Source organism: Simochromis diagramma, unplaced genomic scaffold (genome assembly GCF_900408965.1).
Source record: "Simochromis diagramma unplaced genomic scaffold, fSimDia1.1 OVJJ01000304.1, whole genome shotgun sequence".
NCBI classification, from domain to species: domain Eukaryota; kingdom Metazoa; phylum Chordata; class Actinopteri; order Cichliformes; family Cichlidae; genus Simochromis; species Simochromis diagramma.
The window spans coordinates 5,128,299-5,153,288 of record NW_024387030.1 but is presented as its reverse complement, the minus strand read 5'-3'; the positions used below and the strand labels follow the sequence as shown (position 1 = coordinate 5,153,288).

Below are 24,990 nucleotides of genomic sequence, written 5' to 3'. Positions count from 1 at the left end.
TAACAACAGCAGTTTGGTCTCCATCCTATGCCATCTTATGTTTAGTATTGTATCAAGATTAGCTGTCTCATTAGATGTCCATTTAAATGATGTATTCATATAACCTTCATGTAACCTTGATGTTAACATTTGAACAACATCTGTGGTCCTCAGTCACTACTCTGTATGAGCTAATGATGCCCAGTGGACAAAGTCCACTGCGAAATGGAGTTATTTTCCGCTTCGCTGGTTAATCTGGCAGCTGTGTCAGTGTCGCACACGCTGGCCAGATTTTAAAGAGTGATGGAAAGCTGTTCAGAGGAGGAGCCACAGAAACTGACCATTTGCCAAATTCTTGATGTCATCTTTTAATAAAAATGAGAGCTGTATTTGGAAGCATAGTTTCTTTGTCTGCCTGAGAGTTTATTCCAAAAAATGTGACCATGTTTACTTTAGTTGAATGTATTCATTTTCACAATGAGTAAAGTAATAAACAAAGCAAATATTGACCAAGATCTGTCATTCTGACACTTGTATTTGCAAACCAGAGCCTGCCTAGAGTGATGCTGTTCAGTTTCTACATTAATTAGAGCTTGTTATGCTGCAACACTGACAGTGTGCCATATAAACAGCTGCTCCCTTGTACCTGTACAAGCTCCAGTCAGTTGCTGCAGAGATGTTTTGGCTCATTTTTTTTGGCCACTCTCTCTGTTTGGTTTGAGTTAAACCAATAGTAAGCCAACCTTTCCTCACAGCTGATAGATAACCATGGCGTTATTATTTTAACGTGTTCCCAGCTGTCTGCATGGAAACTGTGTGGTCTAAACAACCTCTGCATGTTTCTAACTTATACCTATTTTTAAAAAGCAAACATAGCGAAAGGATGTGGGTGTTCCAGTGATAGTGGTGATAGCAAATCTACAAAGAAACGCAAACTGTGCATATCTGTGAGAAATGACAGGAAACTGTACGACAGGTATTGTATCTGCTGGGCCTGCAGGATGGACAGAGCAAATAAAAGAATTACCCTTCTAACCTTTGGTGAAGCAGAAGTTGACAGGTGACCTTCCTGTTTGATTTCATCTGTTAAATGTTTGCATAAAAGGAAAAATATGCACATGATAATAACAGACTGCGGTTGTTTTTCTTTGCAATTGTCCAAGTCATATTGGTTTGAAACATTTGATGTTATTCATGCAACAGTCTCCTTTTCAATCAACCTGAAAACTACAGGGGAAAATAAAATGCGAGCTGGTTGTGTTTCTGCGGGGTGTTTGCTAATCTATGCTTGTATCAGCAGGATCCAAAGGCTTGCAGCCAGTGCATGGCCAATTGCAGCAGTAAACAAGCTAACTCAAAAACCAGGGTCATTTAGATCTCGCCACACATAATTACACTGCCAAATGTGGCAGAGAGGATCAGAGGTCTGCAGCTGAGTCTGCGTTTTAACAGTGCTTTTGTCTGCAAGCTGATTTGTGGTTCAAAATATGTCACTCGAAAATGGTCTCAATATTTATTAAAGAATTAATCAGCAGCTATTATTTATTTTAAAATGGTTAAACAGTAGGGGAAATACTAATGGCTGACAATCCTTACACCTAATACACTAAACTGGAGGTTTTTTTTGGCCATTTTTCTCATTGTGTAATTTATGCATTTATATTCACAAACTTTCCATGTTGTTCCGTCTTTCCTTTCATTCTCCTAAAAACGAACCCATCTGAAAGCATTTCTGTGCGGACTTGTTGAACATTATTCGCATGTGAGAATAGAGTTTCGCATAAATTGATTCATGCCCTGGCTTGGGAAATTGACAAATAGGTGTGTTCATGTTTTCTTGGCTCTGCCAGAATGTGCCATGCCTCTCTTCATGGAGATTTCTGCCTTGGCCTGTTTGTGTTGGATCAATCACACCCAGTTATCTAATATGGATCAGGTTTTGCATGCTAAACGAACAACTTTTTGCACTAAAATGTGTTTACATTTCTTGTCACGTATTGCAGTGCTACATCTTTTGCCGTTCTTGTTGTTGTAGTTCAATTAAATTGAGGTCAGGAACATTCAGCATCTGACAATGACGCCTTAAAATCTTCAGATTCTTTGTGCATACACTCACCTTCTTCATGGCACAAATTCAACAAGATTGCTGTAATACACTCAGAGATTTTGGTCGATATTAATGTGGTAGTATGACACAGTTGCTGCAGATTTGTCAGCCTCACATCTGTAAAGCAAATCTCCTTTTCTACCACATCTCAAAGGTGCTTTATTGGAGTACACTGAACTCATTCTCATGTTCAAGAAACCAGTTTGAGATTAATTGAACTTTGTAACATTCTCAGTTGGTACTCAGTGTTGATACAAGGCAGAATTAATGCCTGTGTGTTGTTTGTGCCAATTTCTGACCCTCCCATGTCAGAATTCAGCATAATTCAAGACTCCTTGCAATAACCCACATTTTCCAATCATCTGTTGTCAAATTTTGGTGAGGCTGTTAGAACGGTAATCTCAGTTTCCTGTTCCTGATGACCATCCTGTCTGTCACCAGCACCCATGCTACATCCAAAGTCACTTAAATTACCTTTCTTACCCATTTAGACTTCAGCAGATGTTCTTGACCATGTCCAAATGCCATTTGGTTGCTGCAATATGATTGGCTGATTAGATATTTGAGTTAGCAAGCAGCTGAACCTTTAAAGTGGTTGGCGAGTGCATGTCTGATGGTACTAGGCTTATAAATATGCAGGTATTGTCCTGAATTAGTAGTCAGGACTTTGGTTTTCACTGCACTATATTATTTCTTTATATTTAAATGATTCTACTACCAAAGTTCCCATCTGTGTGTGGCTGTAGGACTTTTCTGCATTCTAAAGAAATTTCTTCCCGTCTTACTCACCTTTATTTCACCTCTAGGATTAAAGGTAAGTCCAAATGTACCTCTAGAGTCCACTGCATGTAATAATCTTCTGTAATAACACTGTTTAAAACCACGGTCTTACATTGGAACCTCTGAGAATAGATGACATAATAGGCTAATTCCTCTTTTAATGTATCCTCTGACTGTAGTCTGAAGTGGCAGGCAGGCTGGGTGACATTAAAGAAATAATGGAGAAAATTATTCCTTTTAGAAATGTTGAGCCCGAAGGAAGAAGGATAAAGACAAACAGTGGTGAGAAAAATGGGCCAAAAGCGATGAGAATGAGCAAAGCAGGAAGGAGAAAGTCATTTAAGAAAGGGGTTGCATGTGATGACGAAAGTGCTAGAGTGAGGGGTAGAGATAGTCGTTCTGTATGTATGATTAGTAGTTATCAATTGATGTAAAATGCATTTAGGAGCCACTTAAAGTATTATGTGGATTGTAGAGTCAGCTGTGCAGGTAGAGAGCTTACAGTGCATTCATTTGATTATTGAATTTCTTTTCCTGAGTGGTTTTGCTTGTTTTTGATACTTTTTAAGCATTTTGCATTGTTAAAGTTAATATAACACTTATACAACATGGCTCCTCAGATGCTCTCATGCAGGAGCTTATTTTTATGTGACATTTTAGTTAGATGAGAGGGGACTGATAATATTTAAAGAAAAACAGAAAGAAGTAGAAATAGTTGTAGAATGATTAACATAGTGGCAGTTGTGTTTTTATCTAATGAAAGTTGTTGTGAAACCATTTAAGTTCGAAAATACAATTTGTAAAAGGTCATTTTATCTGAATCGTATACATTAGTTATAAAAGGTAAAGTTACAACATGCCTAGAGCTGCCTCTGAGAGTCTACAGTTAACATGTTAAATGCAAAAATTCATGACGGCACAATTAGAAAAAGACTGAAGTATGGCTTGTTTGAAAGGTCGTCTCGTGCATTTTCATGTAACATTTTAGAGGAGCAGACAGGGAGAAAGCTTGTTCTCTCTTAAAGGACATGACAGCATGCATTTGGGGGGGAAACAATCACAGCACATCGGAACAAACACTTCATACCAGCTGTCAAACACAGAGGTGAAGGGGTGATAGTTTGGGTTTGTTTTGCAGCTGCAGGACCTGGACACTAAACAGTCATTGAGATGGCCATGAACTCCTCTGTAGACCAAAGTATTCTAGAGTCAAATGTGAAGCCATCTGTCTGACAGCTAAAGCTTGGCTGAAACTGGATCATCTTACAGGATCTTGATCTGAAGATCATCAAACAGGGGCTGAGAAGGAAAAGATTGGATTGACTGGTTGCAATGGCTCAGTCAGTCCAAGCCCAGACCGCAATTGAGATGATTTGCAGGACTTTGAGCTGTGCATAAACAAATGCCTGCAAACCTCAATGAATTGGAGCGACATTATAAAGACGAGTGGGCCAAAATTCCTGCACAATGATGCGAGGGACTGATAAGGTAATACAGAAAAGGATTTCTTAGTTATTTCTAGTGAAAGTAGTTCTGCAAGCTGTTGATTCATGGGGTCTACTTAGTTTTTCAAAACACTGCAGAGAATTCAGTGAAATTCTCTTTTTCACGACTGTTTAATGAAGCCATTTAAAGTTTTATCCTCACAGTATAGCTAGTTTCATATTTACCAAGGAGGTAATTATAAGTACAAGCTTATATTAGTGTTTATTAGGGGTGCAACGATATTCGTATCGATATTGAACCCTTCGATACAGTGCTTTCGGTACGCATATGTATCGAACAATACAACATTTGTAATTTATTTTATCAATTTTCCTTCTGACGATGCTGTCTGTGTTGAGCGCTCAGTGAATCTGCGTTCGACTACTCCGCCTAGGCTGCACTGTCAAGCGCAGATCCACTGAGCGCTCAACACAGACAGCATAGTCAGAAGGAAGAGCGCAGGGCAAGCTAGCGAGACAGAAGTTAAGCTCTCCTTTTAACATGGACCTCCCCCACTCTCATTCAGATCTGGCGTTTGGAATTATTTTGGTTTTCATGTGACGTATGACCCTGAAGGTAAGCGAGTCATGGACTAAAGTAAAACAGTATGTTGGATGTGCCATGCAATGCTCAATTACATTGGTGTGAACTAGTGTGTTAGCGCAGTTAGCTCGTTAACGTGTTGGCCGTCTAGCCCCATGCACGGAGCGATCGGCGGTAGCTCGTTAACGGAGATTTGCCGTGTTGTGGCGTTAAGGTCATTTCAACGAGATTAACCTGAAAGCACTAGTGGGAACACAACGAATATGACTGCACATTTACGCCGACATCATCCTAGTGCAAAGACAAGTGGAAGCAGACAAAAAAAAGCAAGCATGCTACTAACTTTAGCCGAGTAATTTAGACAGCTGTTAGCACATGATTCTCCTTATGCTGCTGAGAATATAGCCCAGAAGAAGCGGATAGTATAGCTTTTATTTTGGAAAGAGCCATTTCTCTGTAATAAACTCTCTTTTCCAAAGATGAGTGATTCCTCAATCAGATACAGGGCTCGCAATATCGCTAGCCCGACGTCCCGGAGCTAGCGATTTTTTCAGTCGGGCTACCAAAATCTATCTCTTCCCTGCCCGTCGGGCTATTGTAGGAAAAATATATGTCAATGCTTTTGCATTCTTTCAGAAATGTAGCTGGGTAATTATGTCATTGGCATCGGTGAGCCACTGTCAATTTTGCTTTCACTTTGCAATCGTGCAAACTGTGTATAGAGAGCGACAGCACTGATCTGTGAGTGATGATAATTTGTGCACCAATTCCTCTGACATCGTCTTATTAATCGTTAGCTTACTATGCAAACATGACAAGTGAAATCTCCCGCAGCAAGCTTAAACATGTGAGAGGTTGATCGCGCAGAGAATCGCTGATCTTGTGTGAGTGCGTGTGTAAAAGCATTTCAGTTCTGCTGAGCCAAATAAGACAGGTCAGGGTGAAGAAGTGACAGCCAAAGAAAAGCTTACCACAAAACGGAGAAGTTATGACAAATCAGACTATAAGGCAAAAAGAAAGTGCAGCTTTATGGTTTCATGGACAAAATAATTTCTGTGGCTGCAATATGATGAGCTAAATAACCAGGGCTGCACATAAGTGGTCCGCAGGTGCGCATTCGCTTTCAAAATAAAAAACACGCACAAGGGTTAGGGTTAAATTTAAAAACTGTACTTTTGATTTAAAATATAGATTTATAATTTTAATAAATGACAAATTAAAAATGCATGAACATTTTTTTGTATCGAAAAAATATCGAACCGTGACACCAAAGTATCGAACCGAACCGAACCGTGAATTTTGTGTATCGTTGCACCCCTAGTGTTTATGTGCATGTCATTCAGTTTACAAACAAGATCACTTGAAGGGTTTTAAATGAAATTTGATAAGATTTGTAAGGGTATAGAGTGAGGAGATGTTAAGTTTATTAAGATTTGGCTTCCATCGAAGGTCAACTCGATGATTTATTAGCCAAAAATGGACAAAAACCAATATAACTTAACAATCATGGTTCTTACAGGTGTGGTGTGGTGTGGTGTATATTTTCAACATATGAAGTTAAAGCATAGAGTTAAAATACCATGTGAGATTTGACATCTGATGTCTATTTCAAGGTCAAGCTATTTAAAACTGTTTCTTGTTTGTTTTGACAACATAGGAATATAGGGAATAAAATGTCTTTTAAATGTCTTCATAAATGTATGTTATGTCTGAGTAAATGTAACAAACTGTTAAAACTGGCTTTAAAAGATTCCTTTGGCTCTAACTAAACCCTCATTGGGAAACAGCAGGAGGAAAAAAAACATCATTTTCACACTGTGCAACAGCCACTGTGGCATTTTACTATTAAATGAATATTTTTAAATTACATGAAACTTTAATAGGGTATATTGATTGAAGAGTGAGGCTGAGGAAAATCTCAACACTTTACCTGATGTCATCTTGGGGAAAAGGGCAGATACTGAGCAAGCAATCAATTCTGGTGAGTGACTATGTATATTTACTCACTAAGACAGAAATGTGAAGCATTTTGTCATGCATTTTTTTCCTTTACCATAACCCCCTTTGTTTTAGACATAAAAATAAGTGTAAGGAAAGTGCACTACGTTAGAGTTAAGTATGCTTTCACTGTAATATTTTTACAGTGTTGATGTGAATGTTTGAACGTAAGAAATCAAGTTTTAAAAGCTGCATTACAAGAAGAGCATCACAAGAACAGCCACTGATGGAAATACCTTTCTTGAGTGTTTGTCTTGGAGTTTTTCATGACATCAGAGCATGTTTGACTAGCTGCGGTTTGCATCCATTAATGGCTGAAAGGTGGATGTCCTTGGAATGACAGTGGAGGAGACCAATCAACCACACTGAGAGTTTGGAGGAGGCAAATCGAGTTGGACAGGAATGGTTGTCAGCAGCTCTGTATGCTTCTGTCATAAGAGGCATGTGCAATCAGTGAGAACAGTTTTCTGAACATGGGAATCTCATCATTGAGGTTTGAAGATGCAGGTCCCTGACAAAAAGATCTCCCAGAGGAGAAAGCCATCTGGTGTGTGTAGAGGAAACACTGGATCTGGCTAGACAAAGAATGTCAGGAATATCTTACTCAGGAATTTCCACAGTGAGCTTTAGTTGCTTCCCAAGAAAATGTAGTTCAAATGCACGTCACTCTCCGTGAAGCATGGCTCATTGCAAGGCAAATAGTCTTCTGTTTGTGTCTAGAGTCAGGTCAGCCAAGTATGTCAACTGCCATCTGATGTTATTAGCCTATTACAGAGTGTGGAATTACATGCATCTTGTTGCGTACTGCGTTTGACCTCCTTCCTTCAGAACTGCCTTCATTCCACAAGGTATTAGAAACATTCCTCAGATTTTGGTCCATATTGACATGATGGCATCACCCAGCTGCTGCAGATTTCTCAGCTGCACATTCATAAGAAACTCACTTTCCACCACATCCCAAAGGTGCTCTGCGGGATAGAGATCTGCTGACAGTGGAGGCCATTTGAGTACAGTGAGCTCATTCTCATTTTCCACTCATTTTAAGTGATGCTCATTTGGTACTAAGGACCCCAAAGTGTGTCACAAATGTATTCCCCACATCATTACACTACCATCGTCATCAGCCGGAGCTGTTGATACAAGGCAGGGTGGCTCCATGCTTTCATGTTGTTTACACTCAATTCTGAGCTTATCTTAATATTGCAGCAGAATCACGACTCGCCATACCAACAGCATCTTTGCACTCTTTTCCAAGCTTTTGATGAGCCAATTGAGTGATCAACATATTAAATATTTGCATTAACAAAACAGTTGAACACGTGTACCTAATAAAGTGGTTGGTGATTATATGTATATTTTTAGCGGATCCTTGGGCTAATGTGGAAATCGTACCATCATAGGTGTTATAGCACAGTGGTCCCCAACCCCCGGGCCACGAGAGTTGAGGCTCGGGTGTGAAATTTATGGTTTTCTTGGTCTTTTCCTGTGTTGTAGTCGTGTGTCTTATTTTGAAAGAAATATTTACGCTTTACCATAGCAACCAGAGAGCAGAAAGGGTGCAGAAAGGAGGATGTTACTCTCAATGTTGTTGGTGCGTTTCAGGAAGCTGCTGCTAATAAAGTTAAACAATTACACAGTGAATTCGTTTTTAATTTTATATTTACAAAATACCACAGTTTTTGTCTTGGTCGTATCATTTTATTTTGCTGAATTTATCCACGATACCGTGAAAAAATTGTCTGACATTAAACTGGTCCGTGGTGCAAAAAAGGTTTGGGATCGCTGTTATAGCATACTGCTTCAGCTCTATTGTTTACCGATCATCTGTTGCAGCTGAGCATGGAGGTGGTATTATTATGTTGCTAACTAGTTTTTTAAATTCACTGCTAAAAAATTATTTTTGTTTTTCTGTATAACCCAAGAATATCAACCTGTATCAATACTGGAATTGTGTATTGCACTGGTGGCCTTTCTGGGGTGTTCCCCATCTCTTAAGCTGTGTGAGCTTGGGCAGGCTGATGGCCACTCCCAACCTCTATGGTCCCTTTTCTTGGGAAGCGGATTCTTGTTTGGACATGTACAGAGTGATTGGTGTAGACAGGCAGCAACCAGTTTGCATATTCAGAAAAAGGATCTATTAGGAAACATCACTATGAACAAAAACAGTTACTGTTATAGAAGTGTATTTATGTCGACATACTGCTTCGTCTGGATTGTTTGTGCATCAGTTGTCTTCCATCAGCTTCTGCTTGTTAGCAGAGTTCGACTCAAAACTTGGAAACATACTGTGCCGGTTTTATCAATATGTAATGGTTAACTCCCAGAAACTTTTAGCTTTAATTGGATTTTTGAATGTTATGGAAGAACCTTTCCGCCACAAAAAAAAGGATCCATAACTCGAAATTTCGAGTTATTTTCTCGTAATTTTGACTTAATAACTCGAAATTTTGAGTTAGCGCTGCTAATCAGTAATCTACATGAATGACCTCATTTCCTTGTTACCCGGAGGCTGAAGCCCTCAGCTACAAATGCTACAGCTAAGCTACCAGTATTACATCCAGTCATGAATCCACAGATTGCTGAGTATTTTCAGCGTGGCTTCAAAAATGATGAAATCCTTGTGTTATTAGCTGAATCACATTGCGTTACTATCCGCAAACGTACTCGCGAAAGCGCCAATTTGTTGCGATCTGGTTGAGTGAGCATTAGTCTGCGCATATGCTTCCGGGTAACAAGAAAGTGACCTCATTCACGTAGATTACTGATTGGCAGAGCTAACTCTAAATTTCAAGTTACGTTTCTCCAAATTTTGAGTTAATAAGTCGAAGTTTTGAGTTAATAAACCGAAATTTTGAGTTATGGAGACTTGGGTTTTTTGGGGGGGGTTTTGTGGCAGAAACGGGCTTCCATAGAATGTTTTAAATTGGTGATTTTTATTTAAAAATTAAGTACATTTTTAAAAAGTTGATAGGTTTCTCTCTTGTTCCAAAGCATATATTGATTTCAAAACCGAGCCTTCTCATATTCTTGGTATTTGTTATGCACTCTTTTTTGACTGGCAGATTAAATGTTAAAATAACAGAATTTTACCAGTCTGTGCTTACTCACTCATCCTAGGTTGCTCTAATCTGTTCTCTGGCCATAGGTCTAGTCTGCTGCTACTCTTCATATCACTTACTGCTGTGCACTGTGCTGTAATCCTCTTCTCCGTGTTTTTTCCCATGAAATGTTTAAAAGAGAAAAGCCCACCAGAGGGGTTTTTTCTCTCCTGCTTTTAGGCCACTTTTCTTGCTTTCACACCATGAAGAATGACCTCATTCTGAGGCTTCGTGATCTTACGTTTCGTGATTGACAGCTACCCTTGACTCCTGCGTTGCGTCTCAGGAGGATCAGCGGGTGTCGGGCTCTCGTGAGGGGTGAGCGGAGCCCCTTACCCGATGCAGCCAAAGACGTTGCGAGCTGACTCTCGCATCTCGAGGGAGCGCAGCGCAGCCGCACAAGGGTAATTACCCGAGCACTGGGGTGAGGGGCAGATGAAGTGATTTCAGCACTTTTGAATTAAATATGGTCCAAGGAACATGAGTAATCCACAGCTACTTCATGACAAACCCAGAACCATTCACAGAGCCTTTTACGACGTATGAATACACATGGCGTTTCTTGGTATGAACTTTGTTGAATTTTAAAGGAGCGGTATGCACAGTTTTTGTTTTGTTTTTTCTTCTTTCTTTCTTGTTCTCAGCAGCCTTGAATTAAACATGCTCGAAGGAATGGGAACAATCTACATGCCACTCAGACCACAAACGCACTGCCATCCAGCAGGGATTAAATACACAGAGGATTTCCATCCATGTAATTTAACTGAAATTTAAAGGAGATAATTCGCCATTTAAGATTTGAATTAAACATGCTCCAAGGAGCAGCGACAATCCACAAGATACTTCAAAACAAGATCCAGAACAATCTACAAGATGCTTTTATAATTATACATGATACATATTTCCAGATGTGCATTGTGTTGCAGTTCATAGCCGGGTGGTTGTTGGAGTCTGTAGTTTCCTGCACTTAAATCTATCCTGTGTGATTTCAGCTAATGTTTAAAATCCCATTGGGATTTGCAAGAGTTAGTCTTGTAGACAAAAGGTTGGTTCTGTGCCTCCTGTCTGCCCTTTTAATCTTCTTAGGCGTTTCACATGCACCCCTTTTTTTTTTTTTTTTTTTTTTTTTTTTTAAATCAGGGTCCCTGGCTGCTTTCCCTTTGTGGCATGATCTTTATATTTGTCTCCATTGCCTGAAGACAACAGGGGTGGTTTTAATCGGCTTTTTTTTTTTCTTTTCTTTTTTTTCTCTTCGAAAAATCTGTCCATGCACCTTCGTGCAATGTGAGAAAACCTGCTTGCAGTCAATTCTGTTTTATTGCAGAAGGACCAAAAAGTCCTATGCAGTGAAGCTAGCCTTTTGTATCTGTAAGCAGTTGCTCAGTGACTGACAGCACGAGAAGTGGGAACAGAGCTGTGTGCCTGAGACCTCGCTAATGCAGTTCAAACAAGGCCAGGTATCCTCCTTTCCTTCTGTCTGTGTGTGACTGACAGTGTGCATGTCATAGTGTGACCCTTCTCATCAAACTCCCCTTTGGGACTTGTCAAAATCCACTTAACCACTCAGACCTGAATAGTTAAGCTCTTCCACTGATCCTCTTTTTTTTTCTTTTTTCTTTTTTTCCCCCCCCCTTTAGGGGACCCTTGGGCTGTCGATCTAGACGAGGCCTTTAGGTATTCTGGAATAATTGTCACACTCCTTCTAGTGTTTTAGGTTATAATAAATATCACTGCTGTCATCTTGAAGCTTTAAAAATATCTTTTATTTAAGTATAGATAATGTAAATTTAGGCATCTATAAATTTTACAATTTTAGCTTGTCAACAACACAAAATGTACAGACTGTATATAGATAAAAGCAGCTGTAGCAGTTGAACCATTGGAGCAGAATAAAGTAACATCCTCAGGATATATTTTATGTATGTAGCATTATGTGAATACAATACAGACTGATAGGAAAGATGTATGCGCTGTAAATATAATGTTAAACGTGTTTACTAACACAATAACTGTACAGAAGTGTACATTTAAATGCAATCAGTGATTCGCCTACAATTCAAGGAGCAGAGCATTTGAAATCCTTATGATTCCAGTTTTAATATTTAATCTCCTGTGTGGTCTGATTAAGACCTTTCCTGTACAAACAGGACTGGATAAACTCATCATTTCTACTGCTATGGTCACATTTTAGGTGCACCGTCTCAGCTAACTAATATTATATTCTGTATTTAATTTTTATATGCAGCTGATGAACAATGATAGGTGCGATGATATGATTTGCCTTTGAAAGATACGCAGATGAATGTGTCTCTCGCTGTCTCTCGCATGGAGCGATCTCCTCGGGGATCAAAGCTCAGAGGAGCGCTCGGGCACACAGAGCTGGCGCGCACACAGTCAGGAGACTTGACGGTGATAGAAAAGGAGATGGCGTCAATCTCTGGCTTCTCCTGTGCTCCGAGGTGACAAGCAGCCCGCCGCTGTGTAGCCAGGCGGAAAACTGCCCTTTCTGGCATCAGTTGCCTCGGCCCTTTGGCACCGCACGCTCAACGTAGCCCTCGAACATCTCCACCATCCATCTGCAGCTCGGCATAATCTGCAGCCTCCTGCCACAGATCTGACTCTGGTATTGGTACCTCCTGCTGCTGCTGGTACTTGCTGCTCTGGAGTCACTGGTCAGTCACGCAGGATGAATAATACACACAGTAGGGTCACGATTAGACAAAGAGAGTCTGGGTTAATCTGACTGACTAATACTGCAAGCAAATGAGGTCACCGCCTTGATACCTATACTTAATGCTCAATGTAAACATGTCTTTTTTTATGGAGATAAACTACAGCAGTGAGCACAGAGGAAACATTACTGCTTCTATTTTTTTTTTTTTTTTTAATCTTTTATGGCACTTCAAACTAGTATGTCCAGTTTACTTGGCTCTTCATCCCACTGTCATTACCTTCACCGCCCTTTTATGTGGCGGCCCAGTAACTAATAGTTGGGGAGACAGAGCTACTATTTGCTGCCACCTGCTGGTGAATTAGGGCAAAAACTGTATGCTGGCTGACATCTGAGGACCATCCGGATTATTGATCTGTCATATGGATTGTTTCTTTGTAGCTTTTCATTATGGTTCATGTTATTCCCTTTTCTGTAAGGTGATCATTAAAGAGGAAAAAGACTGCTGGGCTCTTCTTCAACACTTGTAATTTTTCAAAATAACTTTTCTTCCAGTCCGGCTGTGAATGTTTGGATTAATTTTTCTATTCAATCGTAGCAAATACATTCAGCTAAATGAATGTCAGTAATAGCTGTTTTTGTACTACTGTTAAATCTATTAGTAGTATAGATGAACTTATACTGTCCTTTTAACCAGCTATACCAATTACTACTAATCTCTTTTGACACTTACCGATTTATTTTAATCATTTATAGATGCACTCATTTAGTTGGTTTACTAATCTTTCCATTCATCCCATGCCTACAGCAGAAGTACCCCCTGGGGTGCACATCTGCTAAGGTGTGATCTGAAGAGCCTCCATATCAGCAGAGGGAGACATTCATGACCAGCAACCACACTTGAAAAAAAATCCCCTGATGTATCACTCTCCCAACTCCACTGCAGACATAAACATGCAGCCACACTTTCATACACTGAGAGGTGGTGGTTTATTTGAACATGTGAGTCAGCCAGTCCCTGTGGGCTGCAGCTGGAGAGAGTACAGTGCCCCACCCAGCAGCAGCAGCAGCAGCAGCGTCAAATGTGGTTGTAACTCCCCCAACCTGCCCCCCCCCCCCCCCCCCTCTAATTTATGCACGCTGGACTGCCCTCCCCTTTACTTCAGGATGTATTGTCCTCCACTCTTTAAACTGAGTTAAGTATTCAAAGGGAGCCATTCACTTACAGAACTGTGGTGGAACTAAAGAGCAACTACTGGATGGCTGCTGTTGGCACACAGATGTCTGTTTGCGGTGAGTGTATTTTTATGTATGTCCTGGAATGCGGCGCTATGGTCGGAGGAGGTAGTTTTCTGTAGATTAACAAGAGGATCTCTGAATTCGTGTTGCCTTTTTTCTGCTCTTGGTTTTTGCTTTTGAATCTTTCTGTGCTTTCAAATGCTTTTGTTGGTAAGTTATTAACCAAGTTGGTGTTTGTCCTCACATGATCTTTTGAAACATCACTCAGTGTAATGTGTTGAAGGCATGTAGTGATCTTTATTAGGTCCCCTGCTGAACTGTAACCGTACAGTGTCATTTGGTTTGAATTAAGCTGTTCAAATCAAACACAAGGCTTTAGTAAATAAAAGGTTGTTAAAATAGATGCAGACATGGACTTTTTCACATTGTAGATCTGGTGATCAGAGCACAGAACTTAACTCAGATTTCACTAATTCACCTAAAAGAAGATCTTATGATCTTTAGAACTATGTCGACCTTCTCATACTCGACATATTGACCTCTGACATAACGTGACCTACATTTCTGTCTCAGAGCAGGATAAAAAAAAATAATTTGCTGATACTTTGTGACCCAGGTGTGGTTAAGGCAAGCCAGAGGAACTGTAAAAACACTCATTAGACACTCTTGGCCCTGGGGGCATGTGGATCTTTTGTCTGCCCATGAGATGCTTATTGCTCGAGAAACGTGACACCACGCTCTCCTTTTCCAGCCTCTGTGGTCGATGTCTCATGCTACAGTTTTGGCGCAGACTCTGCTAATTTGGAAACAGTCGAATTTCAAGCACGCTGCAGTATTTTTGTCAGTCATCTCCGAGGAAGAATGTGCGAGATTGTTTATTCGATTTAATGTTCAGCTCACTTTTCTGACTGTATACTTAAGTTGTGTTTAGATTTGTCTATAACAGGGAAGTATACACACTAGACATCCACCATGTGTAATAAGCACTTAGGGCGCTGCAGTGTCATGTGGCTACTTTACAATGGGCTGTTTATGTGAACCAGTGGCAGTCGGAGGCAGAAGAGCGACTGCAGCCAGGCACAGTGCAGAGCTTCTCAGTCGGCCTAAGCCTTGTTCCTCCTCTATATGAAAAGCAGCCAGATTTTCAAGCCTTCTTGGACTCGGGGGCATGTCATTTACCAAATGAATGGGCCTCTCTTCTGGACAGTTGAGGCAGTCAGAGTCCATCATGACACAAGACAAGTGGGCCCACAGTATTACTTTTCACTGCAGAGGGCTGTTTTCTGCAGGCCCATTTGCATGCCTTCAGGATATGGCATGAGTGAAGCAAGATAATAAACATGCGTGAAACAGCTTATGAACATTCTGGACGGCGATTACGAACACAGTTTGACTTAAATCATGACTAGACGTCATGACCAGCTGTCTTCCTACATCTTCTGTTTTTGCAGGTTTACCATCGCTGTTGATTTCTGACATTTTCATGCACAGTTGTTAATTACATGGGGGGAAATTAGTAGACTCACTTACTTTACTCACTAAATTTAATTAGATTTTGTCCACCTCGCTTTCCTTGTATTTGTTCACACGTATATATTTTTTTCTCCATCCCTTAGTTACTTAGTCACCCCACCCCCCATATAGACCACAAACTGTGTCTCGGAATGAGCCTTTCAGGATTGCAGCTGGTTGCAATGTCAAAACCTGATAAGCACAAACCACCACAACCCCAACCCCCCCGCTGGTAAACAGTTCCCTGGGTATCACAGGCCCACCCTCTTTAATTCCTAATGTGGAGCCAAAGTCTCCCATTGTTATTTATTTGTCAGTGTTGTTTTCTTCTGAATATAAAATGCCCAAGTCATGAGAAAAGAAATGCAAATCACGTTATTGGCTCAAAGAGCAGACACAACAGACTTGCTCTATTACTAGTATTTCAGGAACTGAAGCTGCAATAGATTATTTTTATTTTTGTCAGCGAGCTGTAAATGCATCAACATTTACAGCTCATTGACTGAAAGTAAAACCTGTTGTCCCTTACAACTCTTTTTCCTTAGGCACTTGAAAAAAGGTGATCCGATTTCTTTAAGTTTTCTCGTTCCTCTTCTTCTTACCTACACAAACACACTGCTTTAATCCTGGTTTCTATAACCATGCCATTGTTTTAGAGAATCACCATTTAAATAATATAAAAACAATCTTAGCTATAATTACAAATAAATAATCAGTGAGAGAGAAATTTCGGAGTGATGCCTAGACAAGTTCAGGGTTGCAATGCATGTGTAATGTGTCTGTAATATATATTGTGTCGTCCAGGTCGTCTGATAGATTCCCCTAATTGAATGTGCTCCCTCACCAACCTGTGAAGTATCCTGAGTTGAAAATACACCGTCTGGGGACCTGTGAGACATGAATTAACTTGTTAGAAAGAACTGTAGGCACGGTTACAGGCAAGTCCACAAAGAAATATCACCTTACTCTGCAGTTTTCCCGTGAGACTACAGAGAATCTTATTGTTTACTTTCACCACTCTCACACCATCACTTCCTAGACATCACAGGCAGGCAGCTGTCTTCATTGAGAAACTTCTATAAAGTTACTGGATGCTTCCTGCTTAGCACCTCGCAGACAGAGTTGGCAACAAGCTGGGAACATGGTGGAGACTAGTAACGAGTCTCCACCCAAATAAAAGACAGAAACAGAGCTTAAAGCAGAATGCATGAGGATTTACACTCCCCAGGTGGGCAGAAACACCATTTCAAATGAATGCTAATGTTGCCCCGTGTCTGCTAGACCTATGTGACTCCAACAAGCTTAAAGGGTGATATGATAATGTTGTAGTGTTTTTAGCGTGTCTCCAAATGTTAAAGGCAAACAAAAACCATCACAATTTGGTTTTTTTGTTTTTGTTTTTTGTTTTTTTTGGTTTAGTGATCCTCTATCACAGGTGTTATATGAATTTTTTTTGTAAAAGAGGGAAGGTTGTTTTGTGAGCAGAAAGCTTATATTGGTTGGTCATGATAACAAACATTAACAGTATTTTTTGAGAGTTACTTTAAATTCTTCTGATTTAAAACTTCCTGTTTAGATCTAGAATCATTTCCATGAAAAGAAAATTCCCACAATGTGTTAATTCCTGATCCCAAGGGTCACTGAAGCACAAAGCTCAGCACAGATTCTGTGATTTATTATCTTCCCACACAACAAGAGGCACACAGCATTCAGCTTTTACAATTGAAGGAAACCAAAAAGGGGGTTACATGCAGGAGAACGAGCTGTGTGTCAGGGCAAAGACTCACGATCCCACTGAGTGATTCTGCTTCTCCTGATTTACGGAAGACTGAACCGTGGCCTCTTAAGTCAAGTCCCGATGACTGTGAGAGCAGAGTGAGTGTTGCAGTTGCGTCACACGCTGCCTCTTCTGGCCTTGAGGTCAGGTCTAAGGAGGGCTGAGGAGGTGGGATGGGGTCACCGGGCAGGAAGATGATAAGCTGGTGCAAACAGAGTTGGTATTGCAGCCGAGTGTCTTTGATGCGTTATCTTATGCCCTGGGGCTTTATCTCAGTGGTTCCTGGCTGTCTATGTTACTGGTGTCAATGCTAAACTTTCAAACAATGGCTTCATGTTTACAGTGGTTGCCTGCTGTTCAGTATCTTGGTCAACCCTCACCGGGTGTCGCTTTCCTCTCCTGATCTGTGCTCGTATCTGAGTGCCAGTGTGAATCCCTCTCTTGCAGGATGGCACGGTGGGGAACCTAGATGACCTGGCTCAGGAGTACTCTCAGTATTACGGCACCTCCCTCAGTGACGTATGCGAAAGGATGGAGGAGCTACGGAAACGCAAAGTAGTGCAAGATGCAGAGATGGTAAATTGTCTTTTTCTTGTCTGTTAAGATCAGGGTTTAAGGTTTAGTGTGGAACTATTGAGAAATGTATATTAGTGCATTCGTATCCATTAGTCAGCTGTTTATTCACTCTGAACTTAGCCCAGCTGTTTTCAGGCCTCATGCAAGCAGAAGGGGACAAAATCCGCCTACCTGCATTTTTTAAAAGTCACGTTACCACATTGTATTTTTGCTTATGTAAGTTAGCGGCTCTACAATAAATAGATCCATTATTGATTTTCTCATCTTGCGTGAAAGTGAGTAAGCATATTTTCTCACATGCAGAGCTGTCCCTGAGGTTGGGTCTTCACTGCAACTTGTTTTTAGTTTCTGATTCTGACTTTTGGTTTTTACCTTAGGTTAACCTTTTGACTGAGTCACCTTTTGGGTGATTCAGTCAAATGAAAATTTTGTCTGTTCTTATGTTATGATGACACTATGATTTACTCCTCCACTTCCCGTGTATGTGTGTTTCAGGGAAAGATTGACTCAGTGGCCACATCAGTGCAGCTGCGCTCACAGATCCAGGTGAGTGTCCAGCTCTGAGCGTGTCAGACCCCGGGAGAAGGCAACTTCCTTTTCCGTGTGTCAGCAGACAGGCTGATAAGAGGCAGAGGAATTGGCTAGTCATGATTTATCCCGAGTCAGTGTACTAGGCCACAAAGTAACATCCGAGTGACTGCCGGGAAAAGAACTGGCCTTGACACTGTTCTTGGAAGTAGATCCTAAAACATGATGACGTATGACAAGTTATATATGGAAGTTTTTTTAGGTTTGGTGAATGTCTGGACTTTGATCCAGCTGAGTAGAAAAAGATTTGCCATTCCCTGTATATATGTATATTTAACATGTGTTTTTCATCTCCTTAGGAATCTCTAGGACTCAGCAGCACCATGTTGACTCCGGAGACCGAAAGAAGGTAAAAAGAATATATACATATAAAAAATAACCCTATACATGAGTATAGCACAGCTTCCCTGACTTTGGGAAGTATTGTGGGGAAGTATCGAGGAAAAGATGATTTAAATTTAAAGTCCATGACTTCTGGAAGCTGCACTGCTATGACTCTTCCTGTATGATCTCCACCGCCCCGTGGACACGTGCATTTCCTCTGTTTCCTGGTGTCACATTTATGAAGTATTTCTGTGTAACCTCTAAACTTCCTTCCTTCCTTTTCATTGTTTCTTTGGAAACATTTTGAAGATTAGTCACGTTTTGTCATTGGAAAGCTGAATAATTTATATGATGAGTAATGACAAAGCGACATATTGATTTTATTAGATTTGTTTGTGCAGATATAAAAGTTTCCTGAAAGTTGAGTAATAGCCGTTCTCGTTTTTCAGGATTTAATTATCATTGCAAAGAGGCCTGTTTTATTCAGAACCTGGACGGGGATGGAACTGTGTAATTCCTGTTAGAACAGGATTAGCAGGAATCCTACTCTGCCCCCTAGTGGGATCACTCCATAGGAATTTCATGAATGCGACTATCAGCAAAATTAGGGCTCCTTTTTGGAAACAAGCATGTTTCTTTTACACTTTTTAAAAACGATATCATTGATATCTTTTTAAAGTTCACAATCAAGGCACGGTCCTCTCATAATGCTTTCTTTCTCACAGTGCATGAGGAGTCTTTATGCTATTTCCTGTGGTAAATGGGAGCATTTAATAACATCTGCACAAAATAGTTGGAGCTTATCTTCAATATGTAATGTGCAAAAGTATTGAGCCACCAATTATTTCTTTATGTTTTGCTTTCAACAAGACAGACTTTCCTGTAATTTTTGAAGGTGTTTTTACAGAACTTACTGAAGTCTCATTAGAAATGGTCTCAGTAGGGTGGCTGTCAAGAAGCCATTATTAAGGAATGGAATATGAGCTTTGAGCGGTGCCAAATTACACAAGGACTGAACACATAGTGGCAAGTGGTGTTATGAAGTGAGACAGTAGAGAGACTGTCACCTTTTTAATCTGCATTTCAGCCAGTGATGTTGAAGACCTTTGTTCATGATTCCTTCAACTTTGAGAAGAAGTTTCATTTTTTTTAGACTAATAATGATCACAAGCGCACTGCCAATACTGTAAAAGCATACCTGGATAGAAAAACGCACAATGGAACACATATCAGGACCTCAACTACTCAACAAGCAGTGTGGGATCATCTTGAAAGGCCAGCCAACATCCAAAGAAGAGCTGTCAATGTCCTTTAAGAACCACTGAGAACTATTTCTGAAGACTAGTTAAAGAGATTACAAGAAAGCTCACCTGAGAGAGTTCAGGCTTTTGAAGAATAAAGGTGGTCATACCAAATATCAGCTTTAAAGCTGAGTGGAATTGTACATACATCCATTCGCTTCTGCTAATCCAGTTCAGGGTTGCAGAGGGCTGGAGACGACCCCAGCTACTATAGGGCGAGAAGCGGGGTTCATACTGCACAGGTTGCCAGCCTGACACAGGTCTAAATAAACTCTGTTTGCACATCGTTCAGTTGCTGCACCCATTTTCCAATTTTCCTAGCAAAATATAAAGAAAGTTGAGAAGCATAAGACTTTTGCACAGTACCTGCAGACTCTGGATACAGTAACCTTAAACCAGGCTGACACACAACTAATACAAATCAGTAACAAAACAAACAAAGCAGTTAGCATTTAAAATATTACTAAGCAACTCTATAATCAGGAATAAACCCATGACTTCCGATTTAAAAGCATAAACTTGATCTGGCTTCAAAGTGAATGACCACAAACAAGCGTGAACAGAGAGAGGCTGTGAGAAAGACTGACACAAACAAACAGTCCAGAGAGATGAAGAGAGAGGCAGAAAGAGAGAGTGAACGTGTGCAGGGAATGCAGAGGCCACGTTGGTGCCGCCGCTGCTGCAAAACCCCAAACGGACAAGAACAGTGCTCCATTGTTCCAGAGATGGACGCAGAGCACTGATCGGTGTTCATCGGCCAAGAGCGAGCCAGTCTGTTTGATTTGCCTCTAATGTGATGCTAGTGTCTTGAGGCACAGTGTGTTTTTTGTTTGTTTTTTTTAATTTCAGTTTATTTTAATTTAATTTTTTTTTAATCTGAAGTTGAGTTGTTAGGGGAAATGGTGGGATAGCAGTAAAAAAGATGAAGAAAATAACTTTGGACAGCAGGTAGTGTCGTGTTCTTTAGTTTGATGTTTGTTTGTTTTTTATTCGAGCTTTTCTGATTAACTGAATATTTTTTTGTTAATTTTTAGGTTTCCTGTTCACAAATCCAGCTCGGACGATGGATCAGGAGGTAAGTCCAAACTTGACTGGTGTATTTTGTTTTCATTTTTTATTCTATATTAAATAAATATGAGTTTTCACATGTTCATTTACACACTTAATCTTTCCTAATCACCACTAAGATTTGTTCATTTATTTCTTGTGGAGAAATGGAAGGAATTCTTTCCCTTACCATACTACTTTATTGTTTACCTGTTTATCAATTTGGGGTGATTATACTTTGAATCTGTTTTGTTGTTGTTGTTTTTTTAATTTCTCCTGTGCTAAAATTGGTTTATATGTAATAGGAAAATGGGATGGAAAACGAAAGAGCAAGTCTTTTTGGCAAAGTTTCAAGAAGTCCCAGAAGGGTGTCGTTCGTCAGATCTCAAAAGGTACCTCAAATAAACACGAAAAAAATGCTTTTGATTTTTTTGACATTAAGAATTTTTCTTAAATTTCGTTGTGTTTCATCGGGTTCCTTAATGTAAGGTGTCATTGCTAACTTTTACAGGTGATGATGTTGGGTTTGTGGCCAGTGAAGTTACGATGAGTGATGAGGAGCGAATTCAGCTGATGATGATGGTGAAGGAAAACATGATCTCCATAGAGGAAGCCCTGGCACGGGTAGGATGTTCTGCATCCCAGAGAAACTCAACCTTAGATTATCCAGCTGCTGTGTTACTTTGACCTTGTGGGGGGGAAAACACACATTTTTATGGATAAACTACAAGAAAGTCTTATCATATTGTCGGAAACTTTGTATCCATGCATCACAAAAAAAAGTCCTGGCACGATTTAATCTTATGCAGATATATGGTCAAACTAGGGTTTAATCTGCACAGTGAATATCATGCAATTTTTATAATTCATCATAAAATACTACATACTACATTTTCCAGGATTACTTCCTCTTTGACTGATTGGCTCCTCATAATAGACTCTAAATCTACATCATTAACTAACAGGCTCATTCTTTTTTTGCAGCTGAAGGAGTTTGAAATACAAAACAGACAGACATACAAGGCTGATCTCACAGAGTCCACTGATCCCTCCAGTACCCCAAATGAGTCGTTCAGCTGTAACGTAAGTCTCTAAGGGCATCTTATTTGCTTTTTAATGCTGAATCGCTACTTCAGACAGTGTGTTGTGCATGAGGACCTCCGATTTACCCGTGCCAACGCTGCTGAGGCGTTGACAGTGCCGTTTTCTTTTTCGCTCTGTCCCGATGATGAACCAGGGCCCCTCTAAAGCCCTGCAGCTCAGGGTCCTTTCCCAACTGCAGGGCATTGGACGAGCTTCTATTCATTGCTGTCAAAGCCCTAACCCCCTATTGTGCTGTGGTGAGCGGGTGGATTCAGCACAGGGCTCTGTTATGCAGGCTGCAGCTATGCAGGCTGCAGCTCTATTATGCGTGGTGGGGTGATTAAGGGGCTCAGGTTCAGGGCACATTTTTCACATTAGTCTGTATGGCCTGACTGTTTCTCTTTACTATATGTATCAATCTCACTTTTCTCTTTTTTTGTATTTATGTGACCTTTGTAAAATAAAAATTCTTCCTTCTAACTCTGAACTTCTATTGTATATTTCAAGCTGCTAATCAGCTTTCATTTGGTCTCACGATGTCTGTTCTGAGAGATGCATGCCGCTGATGTTTTGGTCAGCAGATAGTGCTCAGCATGCATGACCCAAGACTGCAAATGCACCACTGACATTTTCAGATAATGGTTAAGGTGATTTCCAAGCAGATAGCTATTTAATTTTCCATACATAGAAGGCTTTTTTTAGTCTGCTGTGACCCACTGCGTATGTGTTAGCTCTCTGCACAGGCCCCCAGTGTCATCACTGTGGTTTCCTACCACATATATTTATATTAAGCTACAAGCTTCTACAACAAATAGTTGCAAAGCATCCACAGCAAGTATGCTGATGAGTTACTAGAAATGAGAGTAATTAAGATAGCTCACAGTTTTAGGCTTGCACACTGTAGTATACAAAAAGCAAAAGTGTTGCATAATATCTTCTGACCTACTGAGAATATTAGGCCTCAGAGCCAAAGTGTTGTTACAGATGTTGTCTATTAATACAGTTCTTAATATTCTTTTCCATCAGCCCTGCGACCTGTCAGACAACGAACAAGAGGAATCTGTCACATTCAGGAGGCTCCACAAGCTGGTCAACTCAACCCGGAAAACGAAGAAGAAGCTGATCAGGATTGATGAGTCTAAGAGGCCTGGAGCAGAGGGTACTGAAACTACTCTCAGATAGTATCTAATGTGGTAGAGGAAGCAGTGTGGCACACCGCGGTGCTGAATGTGGCATTTATGTGGCATATTTATAGCATGTTTTTACTTTTCCCCTCCTGTAAATAATGCTCAAAAACCACAATCTGGCAAGTTTCCAAAGATAAAAGTATCAAATACAGTTTTATTGGCAGATTGGAAAAGCTCTCTGAAGCAGTAGATGCTGTAACAATCTTATTTCTTTAGTATTGACCATGAATGGCTCACAAATTGCAGCTATTATCAAATAATTAATAAATGCAGTTGCTGATTTTATTAGATTTGTTAATAAACTCTCTTCTGTTCTCTTTTTACCCACCAGAGAGCCTGAATGCAGATGGCCTTCCCTGTGGAGATGCCAGCATCTCTCTATATTCAGGTTTGCAGAGGAAACCTTTAGTCTGTCCAGTGGACTCCCTGGCTTCAACCCTGCAGGAGCAACTCTCCTATAACCGAGACCCGGACAGCCTGACCACCTCGCCGTCATCCAGCAGTGTGGACACCTGCAGTAGCCAAAAGACCTTCCAGACCTTGAGCAAGTCTAGTGGTAGCCCTATTCACCAGGAGACCAACATAGCAGGGGAGGTGAGGGAGCCAGGCGAAGGCTCTTCTTTTTCTGAAACGGAGGGCTGCAGTGAGGAACCCAAAATTGCACGCTCGGTGACCGATGGCGCGCTGCGTCACCCGGTCCTCAACCCACTCAGTCACCACGGGGTGAGTACACAGGCGCATTTAAATAGAGACTGCAGTCTAGATTGTTGTTTAGTAACGAATCCTTTCACCTCCATTGTTAGTGAGTTTGCACCATTGGTACCATTATTTAAGCGTCTCAATGAGGCAACAACAAACTGCCCATTTAAACTGGCCTTTTAGTTTGAAAGAGAGTCTGACTGGCTTAAAGGCACACTCACATAAAGTTCTAAATTCCTAAACATGTCACACTTTGTACATAATAGCCTCTTTTATTCTTATCTTCTTGTTGTCTTGTATTTGTACAGAAACTCGGGATTAATGCTTAACTAAACAAGACTGGTGCCCATCAGTGGTACCATACACCATCACTGATCCTGGTTAAACGTAAACATAGTTGAAGTCTATTTAAGAATGAATAATAAGCAACCTCAGGAACTAACAAACCAATAGACGTGTACATTTTCCATAACACTGTCTTTTTATTTATTCATTTCTCTATGTCAGCCTTATGTTGTTATTCTTGTGGCTTAAAAGCATAAATGGTGGGAAAAATTGCACCTGCAGCAGAAGACAGACTGTGCTCTAAAATCTCATTTCTTGCTTTCTCTTGTTTTTTCACAGAGAGCTTCTAGCTTTGGAGGATTCGACCTGACCAACCGCTCAGTGACTGCAGTCAGCCCTGAGAACGATAACACTGTATGTGGCACTAAATGTGACCTGAATCAAAGTCAACTTTATTGTCTGTAATATGTAGAGAATATATGCAGTATTGTGTAGCCCTCTGTGTGCAACAAGAATGGATCAAAAACGATGAAATTAAATAGAGAGCCATAAAAATTTGTGACACAGATATGAAAGTAAATGTGAAGTACACAAGATTTATTAAAATATATAAGCTGTGCAAGGAATCCTAAAGCTATCTAAATAAATATGAATTATAAGTTTAACCTGATTTACTTATTTCCATCCTCTTTACTTCTCTGTGTTTGTAAA

The 24,990-nt window shown here is 40.4% G+C and overlaps 1 protein-coding gene across 3 annotated transcripts in view; it reads left to right on the top strand.

Annotated features, from left to right (window-relative positions):
* Window positions 1-24,990, top strand: part of sash1b (SAM and SH3 domain containing 1b) — a 56,786-nt gene that overhangs the window by 27,008 nt on the left and 4,788 nt on the right. For 2 of the 3 annotated variants that reach the window (XM_040042473.1, XM_040042475.1), the window contains exons 3-12: window positions 17,637-17,765; window positions 18,261-18,311; window positions 18,653-18,702; window positions 21,013-21,053; window positions 21,331-21,417; window positions 21,537-21,649; window positions 22,010-22,108; window positions 23,135-23,267; window positions 23,627-24,018; window positions 24,619-24,693. In XM_040042473.1, coding sequence (XP_039898407.1) covers window positions 17,637-17,765; window positions 18,261-18,311; window positions 18,653-18,702; window positions 21,013-21,053; window positions 21,331-21,417; window positions 21,537-21,649; window positions 22,010-22,108; window positions 23,135-23,267; window positions 23,627-24,018; window positions 24,619-24,693 — 1,170 coding nt within the window. Of the gene's footprint in view, window positions 1-13,820; window positions 13,955-17,636; window positions 17,766-18,260; window positions 18,312-18,652; window positions 18,703-21,012; window positions 21,054-21,330; window positions 21,418-21,536; window positions 21,650-22,009; window positions 22,109-23,134; window positions 23,268-23,626; window positions 24,019-24,618; window positions 24,694-24,990 lie in introns of those variants that run through there. The other variant, XM_040042474.1, reaches the window with a different exon arrangement.